General features: G+C 34.9%; 1 protein-coding gene across 1 annotated transcript in view; it reads left to right on the forward strand.

Moving 5' to 3' along the window:
- Positions 1 to 372: 372 nt before the first annotated feature.
- CCDC39 (coiled-coil domain containing 39) overlaps positions 373 to 17,270 on the forward strand; it is a 45,314-nt gene continuing 28,416 nt past the window's right edge. Inside the window, exons 1-9 of the mRNA XM_061193373.1 lie at positions 373 to 528; positions 6,455 to 6,574; positions 8,240 to 8,386; positions 9,519 to 9,677; positions 10,732 to 10,824; positions 10,920 to 11,048; positions 13,610 to 13,801; positions 16,399 to 16,502; positions 16,827 to 16,959. Of these exons, the coding sequence (XP_061049356.1) occupies positions 439 to 528; positions 6,455 to 6,574; positions 8,240 to 8,386; positions 9,519 to 9,677; positions 10,732 to 10,824; positions 10,920 to 11,048; positions 13,610 to 13,801; positions 16,399 to 16,502; positions 16,827 to 16,959 (1,167 nt within the window). The 5' untranslated portion in view covers positions 373 to 438. The remainder of the gene's footprint in view (positions 529 to 6,454; positions 6,575 to 8,239; positions 8,387 to 9,518; positions 9,678 to 10,731; positions 10,825 to 10,919; positions 11,049 to 13,609; positions 13,802 to 16,398; positions 16,503 to 16,826; positions 16,960 to 17,270) is intronic.

The following is a 17,270-nucleotide window of genomic DNA, read 5'->3' on the forward strand; positions in this document are numbered from 1 at the left end:
CGCCCGCGATCGCAGCTGCGTAGCGCAATGCAGGTCCGGTGCCCTGTGGTCCCCCGGAGAATGCAGGCGCCACCGATTTTATACCTCCCGGGAGCGCCGAAGGGGCTAACCGGAGCCGTACGTTGAAGGACTGTTATGCCGGTACCTGGCAATCCCAAGGAACCTCTGGAGGAGTAAGTTGATTCGCTTCTCTGGGTGCCCAAGAAGAAAAAGTTGCACTGGATCCTGGGAAGGAGTTCTCAACCGGAAGATTTGCCTGGGGACCTGAGCGCTTCCTGTTTGGTAACTAAGGGCGCGAAACGGTTGCTAGAGCTCCAGTAGCAACTATCCTGGAGCTTTGCGAGTTCCTGGGGTTGCCTCAGGTGCCGCTCATGGGCGATACGAGAAGGTGGATCTTACCTCTGCACCTTTTCTGCGGTCCCCTATCTGTTTGTCATCATGAGTAGTGAATTCCTGGCGGAGCTGAATTGGGAGGAAGGGTTCGCCATCCCGGTGGCGAACGAGGAGAACAAGATACTGGAAGATCTGGTAAGCATCAGGTGAAGAAGGCGGGGGAAGAAGGGGTCTGTTGGGGGACGTTTTCTAGTTGGCAGAAATACCCCAACCCTTTTATTTCTCTCCGTTCTTTCCCTAATCCCATCTCTTCTCGGTCTACCTCTCTCCGGCAGCATCTCCTTCCTCCCTCACCTGCTAGCCCTTTTCGGTACTTGCTAAAGCATTAAAATCAATCAATCAAGTTGAAACGATAATTGATATTCACAACTATAAAGCTTGAATCTTTACTCCCTCCTCCTCTTCCACTTCTTGCACTCATTTCCAGCCTCCTGAGCAGTAGAGGGAAGGCTGGTTCTCGCGCCCGCTTTTTCCTTCCTCAGAATTAAGCGCAGTTTGCAGAGGGACTTCTGAGGTTTGCGTAGCAACAGTTATTTGCGGATGTTTGTAAACAAAACATGTTATGGTTGACATTTCTTTTTGAGTTACTGCCTATGATGTTTAAAGTTTAAAGTGACTCGAAGAAATGTTTTCAAGAGGGATGTTCTAGTAAGTATGTATAATGTGCAGTTTACAGCTTTGCAAAGTGAGGATTAAGTTGTCACAGAAATATATAAAATATTTTTGTAAGGAGTATTTTACACCAGCTTGCAACCAATGCATGGTAGTTGTTAAAAATAAAATTGCAACCAGCTCAGGAAACTTTGAAAACCCGTTAGCAGTCAGTCTAAAGTTCCATCACATGGCAATGTGTTGTGTGGAAGAGGGTCCAAGAAGACCGATGATGTTTACACTACTTTAGAGAATGGAAGAGAAGGTCTTCTCTCCTCTGAGAAATGAAAATGAAAATCCTCCACTTTGTTTTTTGAAAATATTTTTTTCAAACTCTTCTGACTTATTTACTTATATCTGATTTAGATGGCTTCAGATTTTGTTTTTTGTTTTAAGTGAAGGGCAGATATTAGGAAATATAAGAGATCTAGCACTGAGTACTGAGGACTAATAATAAGTATCCAGTCTTGGGTTCTGATCCTGCTTACCAGCAATGAGTCCATTTCTTCTTCTGTAAACTGGAGATAAGTAAAATAATTATCTCACAGGGTTGTTATACAGCTCTAAGGACTTTAATATAGGTTAAGTTCCATTCAAACGTTAGTTTTTGGTATTATTGCCATAATATTTGTCTCACAGGACTTTATATACATATTACTCGTATTAGCTATTTTAAAAAAATATTAAAGAGCAATAAAAAGAATAATGAGGGCCATAATCACTTCACCTGAATAAACTCCAATATTAAAAAAGCAACTCTTGAAAGTTTAAGATATTCAAACAGAAGAGAAGGGTATAAAATAAAAAATTCAAGATATTCCCTCCCCACAGTACTCACTGTTGACCGTAGAAGTGGCTATCATGGCTTTAAACAAATATCCCAGACATCATTGTCTACAGGTATACAGAAAGAAAAGACAGGAGTATTATAAAACTGGGATCCTATTACATGTGCTGCTTTTAACATAAAAATTTAAATTTAATTTTACTTGTGTTTAAAAGGAGAAAATGAACGCAATTGTTGAATTTCAGTGAGTATTGGTTATAAGAGATAGTGGTTGCTGAAAGATTTCTTTAACATTAAGAAAAACTAAATAAGAAAAATGAAATGGTTAAATTAATTGTTTTTAAAAAACTTCTTTGCTTCATTTGTAGACAGTATGGGTTGACTCCCTGATCTTTCATTTCTCATCTTTGAAATGAAGAAATTAGCTCTCTTACCCTTCCTGCCACCATCTTTTCCCCATTAAAAATAGTGGTTTTATTATTTTTATAATATCAAGGTTTATTTTATTTTCATTCTATTCAGTGCCCTTAATTTACTACAAGTGTTTAGTCTTAGTTTTATATTTAAAATGATTTAATGGTTGTTCATGCAGCCACTTTTACTAAGTTTACCTTTTTTTGAATTTTTCACTTTGATTCATCTTTTGACTGGTTGGGTACTATCCATGTGTGGGTTTCAAGAAGGACCCACAGTACTGTGCTTTCAATTCCTCACATCCCTGGCTGCCAGTCTGGTTCCTTGCATTGCTGACTTTACATTTATATTCCTTAAATAATAGTATCAGATCTTCAAGATACTTTCTCTCTCCCCCTACTCCTTCCTCCTGGAGTCCTGTGTTTCCCAGTATGGACTATTTTCCCACAGGCCTATTTCCCAGCTATTAACTTGAGAATTCCCTTTCCTTTACTGGGTTGATGCTCTATTTCCTACATCACATAGCTTCTTTTTTCTTAGATTATTATTCCCTTATTTTAATGAAATACTTTCTTGTGTCTCCCTAAGAAGGGTCTATGGGAGGTAAACACTGTGAATCTGAAAATGTTTTTATTTATCTTCACATATGATGGTAATTTGGCTGGGTAGAAGATCCTAGAATAAAAATAATTTTTCCACAGAATCTGGAAAGTATTGCCCTACTATCTTCCAGCAGTGTTGTTGGTGAGTAATCTGATATTAAAATGATTTTCATTTCTTTGTAGCTTACTTTTTTAATCTCTGGAAGCTTTTAGGGTTTTATTTCATCTTTACATAGCAATTTTAATTTTGGCAACTATATCAATCATATTTTTAATTTTCAGGTTATTTGCTTATTGCTTTTTTGTATCACATGGTCTTGTTTTAGGAGTACATTATCATTTAGAATCTCTCTGAGTGTGTGTGTGTCTGTGTGTGTGTGTTTAGTTCTTGTCTTTTGTGTCCTGAATTATCTGTTTTCTTTGGGATCTTTTTGTTTGTTTATCTTGATGTCCCTCACATTATGTAAGTTTTCAATATATATCTGGTGGTCCTTGCATGTCCTTTTATACTGAAGAAAGAGGCAATAAAATGTTGTTTGGGAACTCTATGGGGAAGGAATTATCAAGTTGTGGAGAGTTAATCGTTATGCTTTCATTTAAAAAGCAGATGCTTTTGCTCTGGGTTCATTATGCAATGATAAAAGTCATAATTGATGAAGAAAATAAAAGTGATAAAGCACCAAACATCACAACAGCTAAATACGTAAAAGTAAAAGCTATTATAAATGCAAGTAGGCCTTGACAAAAATATGTAGTGAGATACTTCAATATTTACTTCCTCAGAATTAGACAACTCTAATAGACAAAAATAAAGATATAAAAGATATGACTAATACAACAAAAATAAGAACATAGAGAGCATATATCCCTTAAGTAGAATATGTTCATAAAACATTTACAAAGGTAGATTATGTACTAGACCAGAACAAAAACCTAAAAATGAGTGATAAACCTTAAATACAGTAGGCTAAGTAAAATACGCTGGACACAAAAAGACATACTGTATGGTTCCACTTATATGAGATAACCTAGAGTAGTCAAATTTGTAGAGACACAAAGTAGAATGCTGATTTCCAGGGTCTGGGGGTAAGGGGAATGGGGAGTTGGTATTTAATGGGTACAGAGTTTCAGTGTGGGAAGATAAAAGACTTCTGGAAATGGATGGTTGTGATGGTTGCACAACACGTGGATGTAGGTAATGCCACTGTACTTAACGTACACTGAGAAAGGGTTAAAATGGTAAATTTTATGTTATATATATTTTATAACAATTTAAAAATGAGTGATGGAAAATTTATAGGTCACATTTTCTGATCATAAGCAAATAGAATTTATAATAAACAATTTTAAAAATTATCCACCATTGTTAGGAACTGAATACTTGCGTGCCTTCCCCGCCCCCGCCCCCGCCCCCGCCCCCGCCCCCACCCCATTCATATGTTGAAGCCCTAACCCCCAGTGTGATGGTATTCAGAGGTGGGGCCTTTGGGAGGTAATTAGGTTTACATGAGGTCATGATGGCGGGGAAGGGGTAGCATGGGATTACTGTCCTTATGAGAAGAGGAAGAGAGACCAGGGCTCTTTCTGTCATATGAGGACTCTGAGAAGGCAGCCATCTGCAAGTCAGGAAGAGAAATTTCACTGGAACGGAATTGTCTGGCACCTTGATTTTGGACCTCCTAGCCTCCAGAACTGTGAGAAATAAATTTCCATGTTTTAGCCACCCAGTCTATGATATTTTGTTATGGCAGCCTGAGCTGACTAAGAGATCCACCTTAAATATTGATACTTAGGTGAGTTTCTCAGAAATATATTTCTGGATAGCTTTATATCAAAGAGAAATTGAAAGGAAAAAAATCACCTTTTAGAAAACAATAAAAGGAGACTGCTTCATACCCACACCCACGGGAAACAGCAAAAATCTTAGAGAAAACTTATAGCCTTAAATGCCTTTATTTTAGATCAGTGTCTTAGCTTGGGTTACTACACCAGAGTAACATAGACTGAGTGACTTAAAAAACAGACATTTATTTCTCACAATTATGAAGGCTAGAAGTCAGGATCAGGGTGCCATCATAGCTGAGTACCTATGAGAGCCCTCTTTCTGGTTTGTAGGTGGCTGCCTTCTGGCTCTGTTCTCACATGGCTAAGAGAGAGAGTGAGCTCTGGTCTCTCTTCCTCTTCTTATAAGGACACTAATCCCATCATGAGGGTCCTACCCTCATGTCATAATTTAAACCTACTTACCTCCCAAGGGCTCCACCTCCAGATAATATCACATTGGGGATTAGGGTTTCAATATATGAATTTGGGGGTGACAAATATTGAGGTCATAAAAACAGTAAGACAAAAAGTAAAGAAACTAAGAACTCCTCTTAATAAGTTTTAAAAAAGAACAATAAAGTAAAAAAAAGGGAATTAAAATATAAACTGAAATTAATAAAATAAAAAGCAAAAAATACATATTTATTATTACAGTTGACCTTGAACAGTGTGAGGGTTAGGGGGTGCTACCTGCCCCCCCAGCAGTGGAAAATTTGAGTACTGCTATCTCTGTCTCAAAAACAGGGAATTGATAAATGATTCACCCAAGGGCAGGAAGCTGAAACAGTTTGGATAGAATCAGGAATCAAACCTTAGTTCTTTTGATTCCCCATATTGTGATCTCTAAGCAAACACAAACTTTTCCCCACACTTAGTTAAAGATCTGTAAAATGAAAATATAGGTACTATATTTATTGAAAAAAATCCCCATATAAGTGAAACCACAGTTCAAACCCAGGTTGTTCAAGGGTCAACTGTACTTAGTAAGTTTAATAAAATATAGGACATAACAAATGAGTAAATTAGTATTTATTTTCTTTCTTCCTTTGTTAAAAATTCAAATATTTCTTCTGCACTTTAGTGGATGGTGTTGTGTACTTCCTGGGTTGTAGCCCCAACATGGGGAACCACAGCTCCAAACACTAAGGAAGCATATTTTTTGTTGTTGAGCTTTTATACCGCTTTGAGGGGTGACATACTCTAGTGGTCCTGAGAATCTGTTATAATTTCCTAAAGGTTTGTTTGTTTGCTTGCATTTACACTGTTTTGTTTCTACTCAGGGTTCTTATTCAAAAGACACACAAAATTTATTAAGAAACAGGTTTTAAGCATGTGAGAGTTAGTTGTTCTGTTCTGTTAAGCTTAGCCTAAGTCTGTTGGTTTTGAATAGGAGTTCAGGGAGGAGCTATTATGCTGCGTGTACAGCTACTTTTCAAATTTATGTTTCATGGTCTGTGTTTTTGTTACATCTTGTTGCTATGCTCTGTCTGCTTTAGCTATCTTGTGGTTTAATTACAGAATAGAATCTTATTAAATTGCATTTTAGCAGTGGACCTGCTAACGCTGTAAATCTGAGAGAGATTTCTATTCTCTTTTAATATGGTGCTAATTTTCCCACAGAGCTATTTTATAATATTTAAAAGATTAGTAGATTTTAGAAGTTTAAATGGATATTGAAAGAAGTGAAGTAAATGAGGATTTAATTTTCTTTTGATTTTAGATCCTTTTAATATGGTAAAAACTTAGTAGGACTTTGGTTAATCATAGAATTTATTATTTACAGTTGTCAAAGCTGCGGGATGAAAGGTCAAGCTTTCAAGATCAGCTACGTGACTATGAAGACCGAATTAATGCTATGACTTCTCACTTCAAAAATGTTAAGCAAGAGTTCTTATTTACCCAGGTACGATAATGTTGAAATTCACATTGATTATATCATGTGTAGTCATGGAACATTTCACATTGCATTTACATCTATGATTTGATTTTAGAGATATAATAGGAAACTTTCGCATAACTAAATAATTATGAACATAATCTTGAACCTGAAAGTAGGTAGAAAAAAAGACTTTTAGGAACTCTACTGCCACCAAATTCAAGGAATAATTAGTTCATTTGAAAAGAGAAATCATCATTCAAACAGTCTGATATAATATTAGTCAGCTGATTATATGAGAAGGGTACAGTGATGGCAGTGAGAAACTACGGCATTAAATGGAAGCAGACCTAATAAAACACATAATAGAGTTTCTGTCTACTTTTAAATTTTTCAGCACAACCCCCTGGAGCCATTTGGAGTGGAGGCAAAGAGTCCACACACTTCAGTAGCCCTTAGGACACAATGGTATTTTAGCATAGTTTAAGAATTGAATTTTATAATGACAATTCTGAGATAATAGAAAAGTTAAATTATATTCAGGAAACTAAGGTAACTGGGAACAGTACAATGCATTTTAGAAATATTGACACAAATAATAAAAATTAAAACTTAGAATGATTAATTAAGTAAACATCTGTTGTATGGACAAGCTATTCATGTGTAGAATCTCTTTCCCTGATGGTGCCCAGGAAACCAGAAAGCTCTGTAAATCAGCATTGGAGAGTTTACTAACTTCCATCTGAAACTATTTTTTAAAAAATGCATCAACTTTCCTTTGAAGAAGTATGTAATTCTTAAAAATGAAAAAAGTCATGTTTTTAATACCTATTTATACTTAATATAGGTAAGTGTTTTATGGGTTTTTACAAGTCTTATTAGAAAGTTATAAATTTAATGAACTTTTAAAAACAATCTCAAGATTTTTATATCCTGATGTGATTTAGTAACTAATAAGCAGTTTGGAACAACATCTTTTCTTCAAGTTATTAAACCACTGAGTTGGGGAATTGAGAAACGGAGATTTTCTGTAGGTGTATTTCATTATAGCCAAACCTCAATTAAGTAGGACAATAGAGACAAAAGACAGTAAACTTCCTTCAACACTAACAGCCTTAATAATGTAAAAATAATACAAATGGTGATAACTTTGAAGCCCTACAAGATCAGTAGTCAACAAATACGATTTTATTAAGTAAAACTTAACACAAAGGCATCATTGTATATTAACATACTCTAGGACATATTTATAACCATCACTGTTTACATAATTACTTTCAAATTATCTCTGTTAATTAGAATATGTGATCAATTCTTATAAACATACCATTTCCTAAGTATTTTTAATTAGTTTCATTTTTTATTTTTAAATAAATGAATTATATCTTTTAAAGTCTCAGTATATAATTTTTGGTTTTCAGCAGTTTCCCTAGACCAACATAATAACTGAAAACTGCTGACAACATTTTTTCCTAGCACATTCCATGAACTGACTTCTTACAACTAGTAAGCAACACCGACTACACTGAATCACAAAGTCTAATGTGGTGTAGGTTTCAGAGAAGTGGAATTAATAGTACTTGATCTAAGCATTTTGTGGGAACTTTGTTATTTTCTGTCTAGTGGATTATTATGAATATTTTATAATATTAAAATTTAAAAAGTCTTTCTGTCTTGTATATTATTCTGTAGTCTCTTTGCAAAGCCAGGGAGCATGAGATTGAAAGTGAAGAACATTTTAAGATGATTGCTGAAAGAGAACTGGGACGAGTGAAGGATGAAATGCAACGACTGGAAAATGAGATAACTTCAATACGGGAAAAGAAAAGTGATAAGGAAGTATGTGTTGAAATGTTATTTAACATTGTGTGCTATTGTTCCTTCTTCCCTCACCAAATAAACATTTTTTTTTTCTGTATGGCAAAGGCATTCTTTAGTTTCCTGACATTCACTTACATTGTTTTTTGGACAATGAAACTCACGTGGAGCTGTAATTTGAATCAACAGTGATAGAATGTTACATTTATTTTCTCAATATTCATTTACCAAATAGTCATTGAGCCTTACTATGTGCAAAGTACCATGCCGGCTGCCTGTTATATACCACACTAGGCATAATTTATAAGTGCTACATTTTTAAAAGCTACATTAAAAAAGTCACTTGTAATTTTGAATTTCATTTTTCAGTCAAAATTTTTACTTTTCATATTATCAGCTGGTGATTCTAATATTAAGTTACTGTAACCTATTTTTCTCTTTCTTAGTTTTTAGTTACGTGGCTGGGAGCTCTTTCCAAATTCAATTCTTATCTTTACATATGCATATACTTATGGAAATGTATATATCTGTATCTCTCTCTATATGTATACATGTATGTATACATATGCATACATATCATATTAATTTGTATATGTTTGCATATTGATCTGTTTTCTTTTTGTGAACCTAGATTTGTTAAATGAATACATTGACAGAAATATTTTTATCTACTTAACTACTATATTTATTTTAATTAGACATGCTTCCAAAATTTCTATATAAGAGGTCTTTTAGAGGCAGCAATCTGATTGGAAATGGGGCTGAAGGGGACTTGTCTTGGGCTTGAGTTAGCATATCACGTACATTATTTTTATTAAGATTGTGTACCAGCTTGGGGTAGTTTTGGTGAAGTGACTAATGAGATTGCTCTAGGGGAGCTACCCTGAAGCCTTTTTAAGCAAACTTTGGCTCAACTACTGTTCTCAACTTTGCATAATCATCTCCCCTCTATTTCACAACTGAATAATTAAAATATTAGTATGATAGCTATACAATTAATTATGGTATTTATATACATCTGGCCAGGGACAGAGACAGGATTTCTTTCTTCCTTTTAAATATGTCCTGTAATATGTAATGTTATGTTTTATTTTAATTTGTACAGTAAATAATGTTTTGTAATCTCCCCATGCCCCCTCTCTTTGGAAATTAGAATTACATATTTAAAACTACTCAAAAACTGGATGGTTTGAAATGTCAAATGAACTGGGACCAGCAAGCATTGGAGGCATGGCTGGAAGAATCGGCTCATAAAGATAGTGATGCCCTCACTCTTCAGAAGTATGCACGACAAGATGATAATAAAATTAGGGTGAGATATTATAAATTGTAGTGTTAGATTTTCTCTGAATCTGTAATATATCAACCATTTAATCTAAATTGGACTTATAATTTTAAAGTAGTTCTTAAACATTTTGGGTCTAATAAAGCCAATTATCCTGTCTCTAGGAAAATGACTATACTCAAATATCCACAAAATTTTGCTGCGAGTTTTACAGATCCTCTGAAGCCCTTTGACCATTTAGGGATCTCTGGACTCCCGGTTAAGAATCCTGATTGAGAAGTTTTCTCAAAAGCATTTCAGAAAAGAAAGTTTTGTAGTAGAACTATGTATAAGTATTTTAACTTCTTTTGTGTAATAGTTTGAATGTTACAGATAGTTTTTGCTGATTTGAGACTATAGTGCTATTGATTATTTAATATATTATTATAACCGTTACTTAAAGATCTACTTGTAATTAAATCTGGTAATATTTTAGTATCATGAAACATGCTATTTTCTAATAGATTAATACCACATGCATTAGTTAAAATAATTTTAAATGGCAAATTATTGTTTAATCTTTTTTCTAACTTACTTTAAAAAGTATTAGAAGTCTTTTTAGGGCTTCCCTGGTGGCGCAGCGGTTGAGAATCTGCCTGTCAATGCAGGGGACACGGGTTTGAGCCCTGGTCTGGGAAGATCCCACATGCCGCGGAGCAACTAGGCCCGTGAGCCACAACTACTGAGCCTGCGCGTCTGGAGCCTGTGCTCCGCAACAAGAGAGGCCGCGATAGTGAGAGGCCCGCGCACCGCGATGAAGAGTGGCCCCCGCTTGCCGCAACTAGAGAAAACCCTCACACAGAAACAAAGACCCAACACAGCCAAAAATAAATAAATTAATTAAAAGTCTTTTTAGAAACAATTGGGTTATCATTGCAGCACTATGGGGCTAGAAGATAAAGAATATATATATTATTTTGTAGTTATTTTAGATGTCAAATAAATATGTATAATATAATAATACTTAATGTGAGATAGGCTAACAGCTTTTATGTTAATAAAATGATAATTATGAATATTTTTGCATGTAATTACATCATAGGCACTGACCCTGCAATTAGAAAGGCTGACAGTGGAATGTAATCAGAGAAGAAAGGTACTTGACAATGAACTTGCAGAGACTCTAAGTGCACAGGTTGGTTTAGTAAAGATTTTTATTTCTTAATTGTCAAAGTGATATTTAAAAAGCACTTAAATTCACAGAAATATTATTTGGTCTTCATTTGACAGTTAGAATTGGATAAAGCAGCCCAAGATTTTCGTAAGATTCATAATGAAAGGCAAGAACTCATTCAACAGTGGGAGAACACAATAGAACAGATGCAGAAGAGAGATCGAGACATTGATAACTGTGCCTTGGTAAAGTAGTTGTTTGGTCCTTGCAACGTTCAGCTGTATTTATCTCTTTTGTATTTAACTCATTCATTTCAAATGTAAATCACACTGTTATTTGAAAGTCACTTTTGTAGCAGGATTCAATAGTTTTGGTAAATGTTTTTCAAAGCTGACCCTGTATCCATTTAGAAATGAGATTTTATGAGGATTATTTACTTATGGTATATAATGCCAAAGACTGGATCCTGACATCTCTGAAATGTGGGACAAGAGAAGATCAACAGATAATGTTATTGCAGTAAAACCAATGCCCTGACTTATACATGGTTGTCCAAGGTGCCTTGGATTTAACATGTGTGCTATTTGTGTGCTAATCAAAGGTGTAGGGAAAGGAGCCTCATGGATAGCCAAGAAAGAAGGACTGCAATAAATTTTCCCTTTTGAAACTGAGGTACCCATGATGGGGTGAAAGCTCAGAAGTGGAGGAACACCACACTGATTAAACACAGACCTAGTGTTATCTTTTGCTACTTTCAGAGGTAATTTAGGAGTTTTTTGGGAAATCATTAAGGGGTAAAATAGTGGTGAGTGAAAATGGGAAGATGATGGAAAGTTGGGAAGGAGAAGGAATTGAGGAGGAAAGAAGGCAGATGAGAAAATGGGCGAACTTCCATTCTGAATATACTCCATGGAAAGGCATTGGCAAGCAGCTCAGGTCACTGGGAGTTTGGAACTCTGATATCTGGATGTGGTTTACTTGTTATATGTAACTTATATGTAAAATGTGATTTCTTTATTTTAAACTTCTGTAAGTAATCAACATTTTGTCAACAAAATGGCCTATGCCTCCCTAAGGACGGACTTGGGAGACCCAATCTTAACTATGAGTTCCTCTTATTTCTTAATGCTGATGTTGGTTTCTCTTTCTTGGCTTCATACTGCTTTCAAACATCAAGTCCTGACTGCTTCCTCTGTGTAAATCAAATGTGTCAGATCTAAGACTGCAGATCCATAATCAAATTCTCATACAACCCTGCAGCTAAATTGACTCAGCCTGCTGATTTGGCAGAATCCACAGCTTGTAGCTCTCTGGTCATATCCTCAGTGGCTCCTTATTTATGAGGTGACATTTCCTGGCTGTATGTATTGAAAAAGACTAAGGAGGGAAACAAGAAATGGTTCCATAGGTAGTGGGATGCTTCTAAGTGTTTAACAACTGGCTCTCAATTTGTGGTATTTCTGATTTCTGTGGCATCACCTGTATGAAAACTTAACTGTGAATAGATTGCCCTGTTAAAAAATGTGAACGCTGAAGTAGGAATTAAAGCATCTGATTAAGTGGTAGAAAAATTAATATAAGGCAAGAAATTCTAGAATAATCATTTGACACATATAAACTTAGGAAGTTTTGACCTCCTAAGGGTGAATGAACATAGTAGATATATGGAATGTTACAATTATAGAATATTAATTGTTATATAGATGGGAATACTAGATTAAACAAATTTAAAATGTTTTTTAAAATGCAGTGAATCTCAGATATATATTGATTTAATATGCTAATATGTACAATATTACATGCAGCATTTCTAAAACTTACTGATTTTAGAACCCATACTCTCCCCTGACCCAATCTCCTGGGATTAGTTGTTTGATGGGACCCTATTCCAGAAAACTTGGAAGAAATATATTTTAGGGTAAATTTTGCTTCTCCCTCCAATTCAGTTAACATAGTGCCATCAGAATCACCCGTAAAAACCACATGTGATCTTTTTACTCCCCAGCTCTAAAATATTTATTCCATGTTGCTTAAAAGCTGACTCTCTTTAACATGGCAATTGAAAAATTGAATTCTTCACCATTTGGCCTTAACCTCTACCTTTCCAGCCTAATCCCTATCATCTGTCTCCACCCTTTCTTATTATGTCCCCATTCCATCCCCGCCCTCCCACCCTGCACCTTAACCATGTTAGAGTATTTATGCATCCCCATTTATCTTTTTAGGCCCAATTCAAATGAAGGCTCTTAGGTAAAGCCTTTTAATGATTTCTCTTGGGTAGACTTCATTATCTCTTTGCTCCCATAGTATTAATACTTTGTCCATACCTCAGTTACTACGTTGTATATTCTAGTTATTTTGTATCCCCAAGACTAGCAAAACGCCTGCATGAAGACATTCCTACTGAAACCAATAACAAAAATAATATTCTCAAAAAATGAAAAAAACTGGTCTTGTGAAATACTTGGAAAATTTCATTGAAATCCAACTTTCTGTGTGAAAACTATTCAATACTGTTATATTTTTTACATGTCACCTTTTGTTGATGAAAGATTGACATTTTTCTCATCCCTTTAGCAAAGTACCAGATGGATGAAATAAAATACAGAGATCTTTAAAAAATGAGCTTATAGATATTAGTGTGTGGCATATTAATATTTTATTTTATTCATATAAATTAGTCTGTCTTTAAAAAACATTTTCTTAAGTTTTGGTAAAACAAATGCTATAGAAAAACTAAATTCCTTTTAGTTTTAGTTTTGTTTGTTGTATTAAATATATATTTAACCTGTATTTTAAATCCTAGGCATTAGCAAAGATAAAGCAGGAAATAAGAGAAAAAGAAAATTTGGTTAAGGAAAAGATCAAGTTTTTGGAAAGTGAGATTGGGAATAACACAGAGTATGAGAAAAAAATTTCTGTTGCTGATCGTAAAGTTTTAAAATGTAGAACGGAATATCAATGTCATGAAACTAATAGAATTCAGCTGAAGGATGAGGTATGTCAACTAAAAAGACTGGTTTGTGTGTTTATAACAAATTACTATACAAATAAGCATAAAGCCTTTCCTTTGATTAAGAAACTGCCTTCTAGTTCTTTTTGTTACATCCCTTCATGTTGTGGCACTTTTAGGATACTCTAATGAGACCTTGCTTGGATGAAGGCAACAGGGGGCTGTCATTCACATCACAGGTGGTGTGAAGGGCTCCCCCTGGAGTTGTGCAGTGCCCAACTTGACTGTCACACATGGTGTCCTGTAAGTGACCCAAGGCAAAAGGCTCCTGAAGGGTCTAGGCTGGAAATCATAATTATAAGATAACCGACAAATGAGCAAATGTGAAGATGAATTATTGACATCGGTGATAACTTGAAGTGTCCTTCCAGTGCTACATGTGTATGGTGGTTTTAACTCTCAAATTCTAGGTGGAACTACCTGCTGAAGTTCAGTTTCTTACCTTGTTAAGGGAAAATATTTCAGTGTGGTAGTGGGACAATGTAGTGGTATAATGTCTTTAAACAGACTAAGAGAGAATAAAATTCTCCTGCTTTGTTCTTTTCTTTTTTTGAGCATACATGCCAACTAGATTATTCCATAGGGAGAGTTAGCAATCCCCTTAGTTAGCAATAAAGGGATCTTTATGAAATTTGTGCCTTGAGGCCATGTTATCTGAAGTTACTGCTATTTGGGTGGGAAATTGGAATATTGCAGAGCATTTCATTCTATAAGTTGTTATACTTTATATACCTGATAAAGAAGGAAAGATTTTTTTTCTGTCTGAAGAGAATAATTAAGATCTTGAAAAAGTAAAATAAGTGAATTTCTTGCATAAATTAAATGTCACTGCTAATAGCTCATTCTCAAAAAATTTTAAGTTTAAACCAATTGCAGAAAAGAATGCAGGTATTCATTCATTTATCATTTGCTTATTGAAATAAAATTCACATATCAAATACACCCTTTTGAAGTGTACAATTCAATGGTTTTTAGTATTTCACAGAGTTGTGAAACCATTACCACTATCTAATTTTAGAATATTTTTGTCTTTCAAAAAGAAATCCCATACCCATTAGCAATCACTTTCCTTTCTCCCCTCCTACCAGGCCCTGGCAACTCCTGATCTACTTTCTGTCTCTATGATTTGCCTATTTTGGACATCATACAATATGGTGCATTTTGTGTCATGATTCTTTTACTTACATAATGCTTTCAAGGTTCATACAAGCTGTAGCATATAAGAGTACTTCTTTTTTTTTCCTCAAAATTTTTTTATTGTGGTGAAATACATATAACACACATTTACCATCTTAACTGTTTTCAGGTATACAGTGGTATTAAATACATTCCTAATGTTTTACAACCATCACCATCACCCATCTTCATAACTCTTTTCTTGTAAAGCTGAAACTCTGTACCCATTAAACAATAATTTCCCATTTCCCCTTCCTCCCAGCCCCTAAAAACCACCATTCTACATTCTGTCTCTGTGATTTTGACTACTCTAAGTGCCTCGTATAAATGGAATCATAAAGTATTTGTCTTTTTGTGACTGGCCTATTTCACTTATTTTACTTAGCATAATGTCCTCAAGGGTCATCCCTGTTAGAGTATATGTCAAAATTTTGTTCCTTTTTAAGGCTGAATAGTATTCTATTGTGTGTATATACCACATTTTGCTTATCCATTCATCTGTCAATGGCCTTGGGTTGCTTCCATGTTTTAGCTATTATGAATAATGCTGCTGTGAACATGGGTGAACAATTATTTCAGAATTGCTGATCATATGGTAATTATATTTTTAATTTCTTGAGGAACCGCCATACTGTTTTCCACAGTGGCTGTACCATTTTACATTCCCACTAACAGTGCACAGGTGTTCCAATTTCTCCACATCCTTGTCCATACTTGTTATTTTGGGGTTTTTTGATAGTAGCTGTATTAATTGGTGTGAGGTAGTATTTCACTGTAGTTTTGATTTGCATTTCCCTAATGATTAATGATGTTGAATGTCTTTTCATGTGCTTATTTGCCTTTTGCATCTCTTCTTTAGAGAAATATCTATTCAAGGTCTTTGCCCATTTTTGAGTCAGGCTGGGTTTTTGTTGTTGTTGCTGTTGTTGAGTTTTAGAAGTTCTCTATATATTCTGGATATTAATCCCTTATCAGATATATAATTTGCAAATATTTTCTCCCATTCTTTGGGTTGCCATTTTGCTCTGTTGTTATTGTTTTTGTTGTACAGAAGTTTTTAATTTAACGAAGTCCAATTTGTCTACTTTTTCTTTTGTTGCCTGTGCCTCTGGTGTCATATCGAAGAAATCATTGCCAAATACAATGTTGTGAAGCTTTTGTTCTATGCACTTTTAACTCATATATGTAGGTCTCTATAATATGCCAGGATTTGCAAGTTATTTAAAATTTAATATCAGATCAAAAAGAAAAATTGTTAAATATGTATTACAGCAACATGGTTATTATGTTTGTGGTTGTGATGTAGGTTAGAAATTAATGTGTTCATAATAGAACTTCTCAGAAATGATATTAATTTATAAGATATAGAGTAAATATATAATTTCTCTCTGTTAACTAATAAATAGCTGGATTCTTTAAAAGCCACTGTGAATAGAAGTTCCAGTGATTTAGAAGCTCTGAGGAAAAATATTTCCAGAATAAAGAAGGACATTAATGAAGAAACAACAAGGTAAGAAAAAAGGTATTTAAATATGTTTATAGTTTTTGACTATTTCTAGAAAAATTATTGAATATTTGATTTTTTGGTTAAATAACTGTAAAATTATAACTACTAAATTATTAAACTTAAAAAAATTTTCCTGGGTTTTTCAGTACAAAGGCTTACGAGCAATATTTTTATGGTTTATTAAATACACATTAGTAATAAAAAGATTTATGGCAAAAGAAACTTTCAAGTTATATGAAGAAATCTTAGGATAAACTGTTCCTTATTTGTTTGCATTAAATATCTTTTAGACATGTTTTCTATTTTTTCCTTATAAATTCTCTATAGGTTACACAAAATTAAAAATCATAATCAGATTGTAAGAAAAAAATTAAAGCAGATAACTGAGAAAACTACGTCTGTAGAGGAGAAAGCTACCAACTTGGAAGACATGCTAAGGGAAGAAGAAAGAGGTGCGAAAGTAAGTTTAGTTTCGGTTTTTTAAAAAAAAATCACAGCAGGGCTTCCCTGGTGGCACAGCGGTTAAGAATCCGCCTACCAATTCAGGGGACACGGGTTCGAGCCCTGGTGCGGGAAGATCCCACGTGCCGTGGAGCAGCTAAGCCCGTGCGCCACAACTACTGAGCCTGCGCTCTAGAGCCTGTGAGCCACAACTACTGAAGCTTGCGTGCCTAGAGCTGGTGCTCCGCAGCAACAGAAGCCACCGCAATGAGAAGCCTGCGCACTGCAAAGAAGACCCAACGCAGCCAAAAGTAAATAAATTAAAAAAAA

The sequence above is a fragment of the Eubalaena glacialis genome, chromosome 6, assembly GCF_028564815.1.
Source record: "Eubalaena glacialis isolate mEubGla1 chromosome 6, mEubGla1.1.hap2.+ XY, whole genome shotgun sequence".
In the NCBI taxonomy this organism is placed as follows: Eukaryota; Metazoa; Chordata; class Mammalia; order Artiodactyla; family Balaenidae; genus Eubalaena; species Eubalaena glacialis.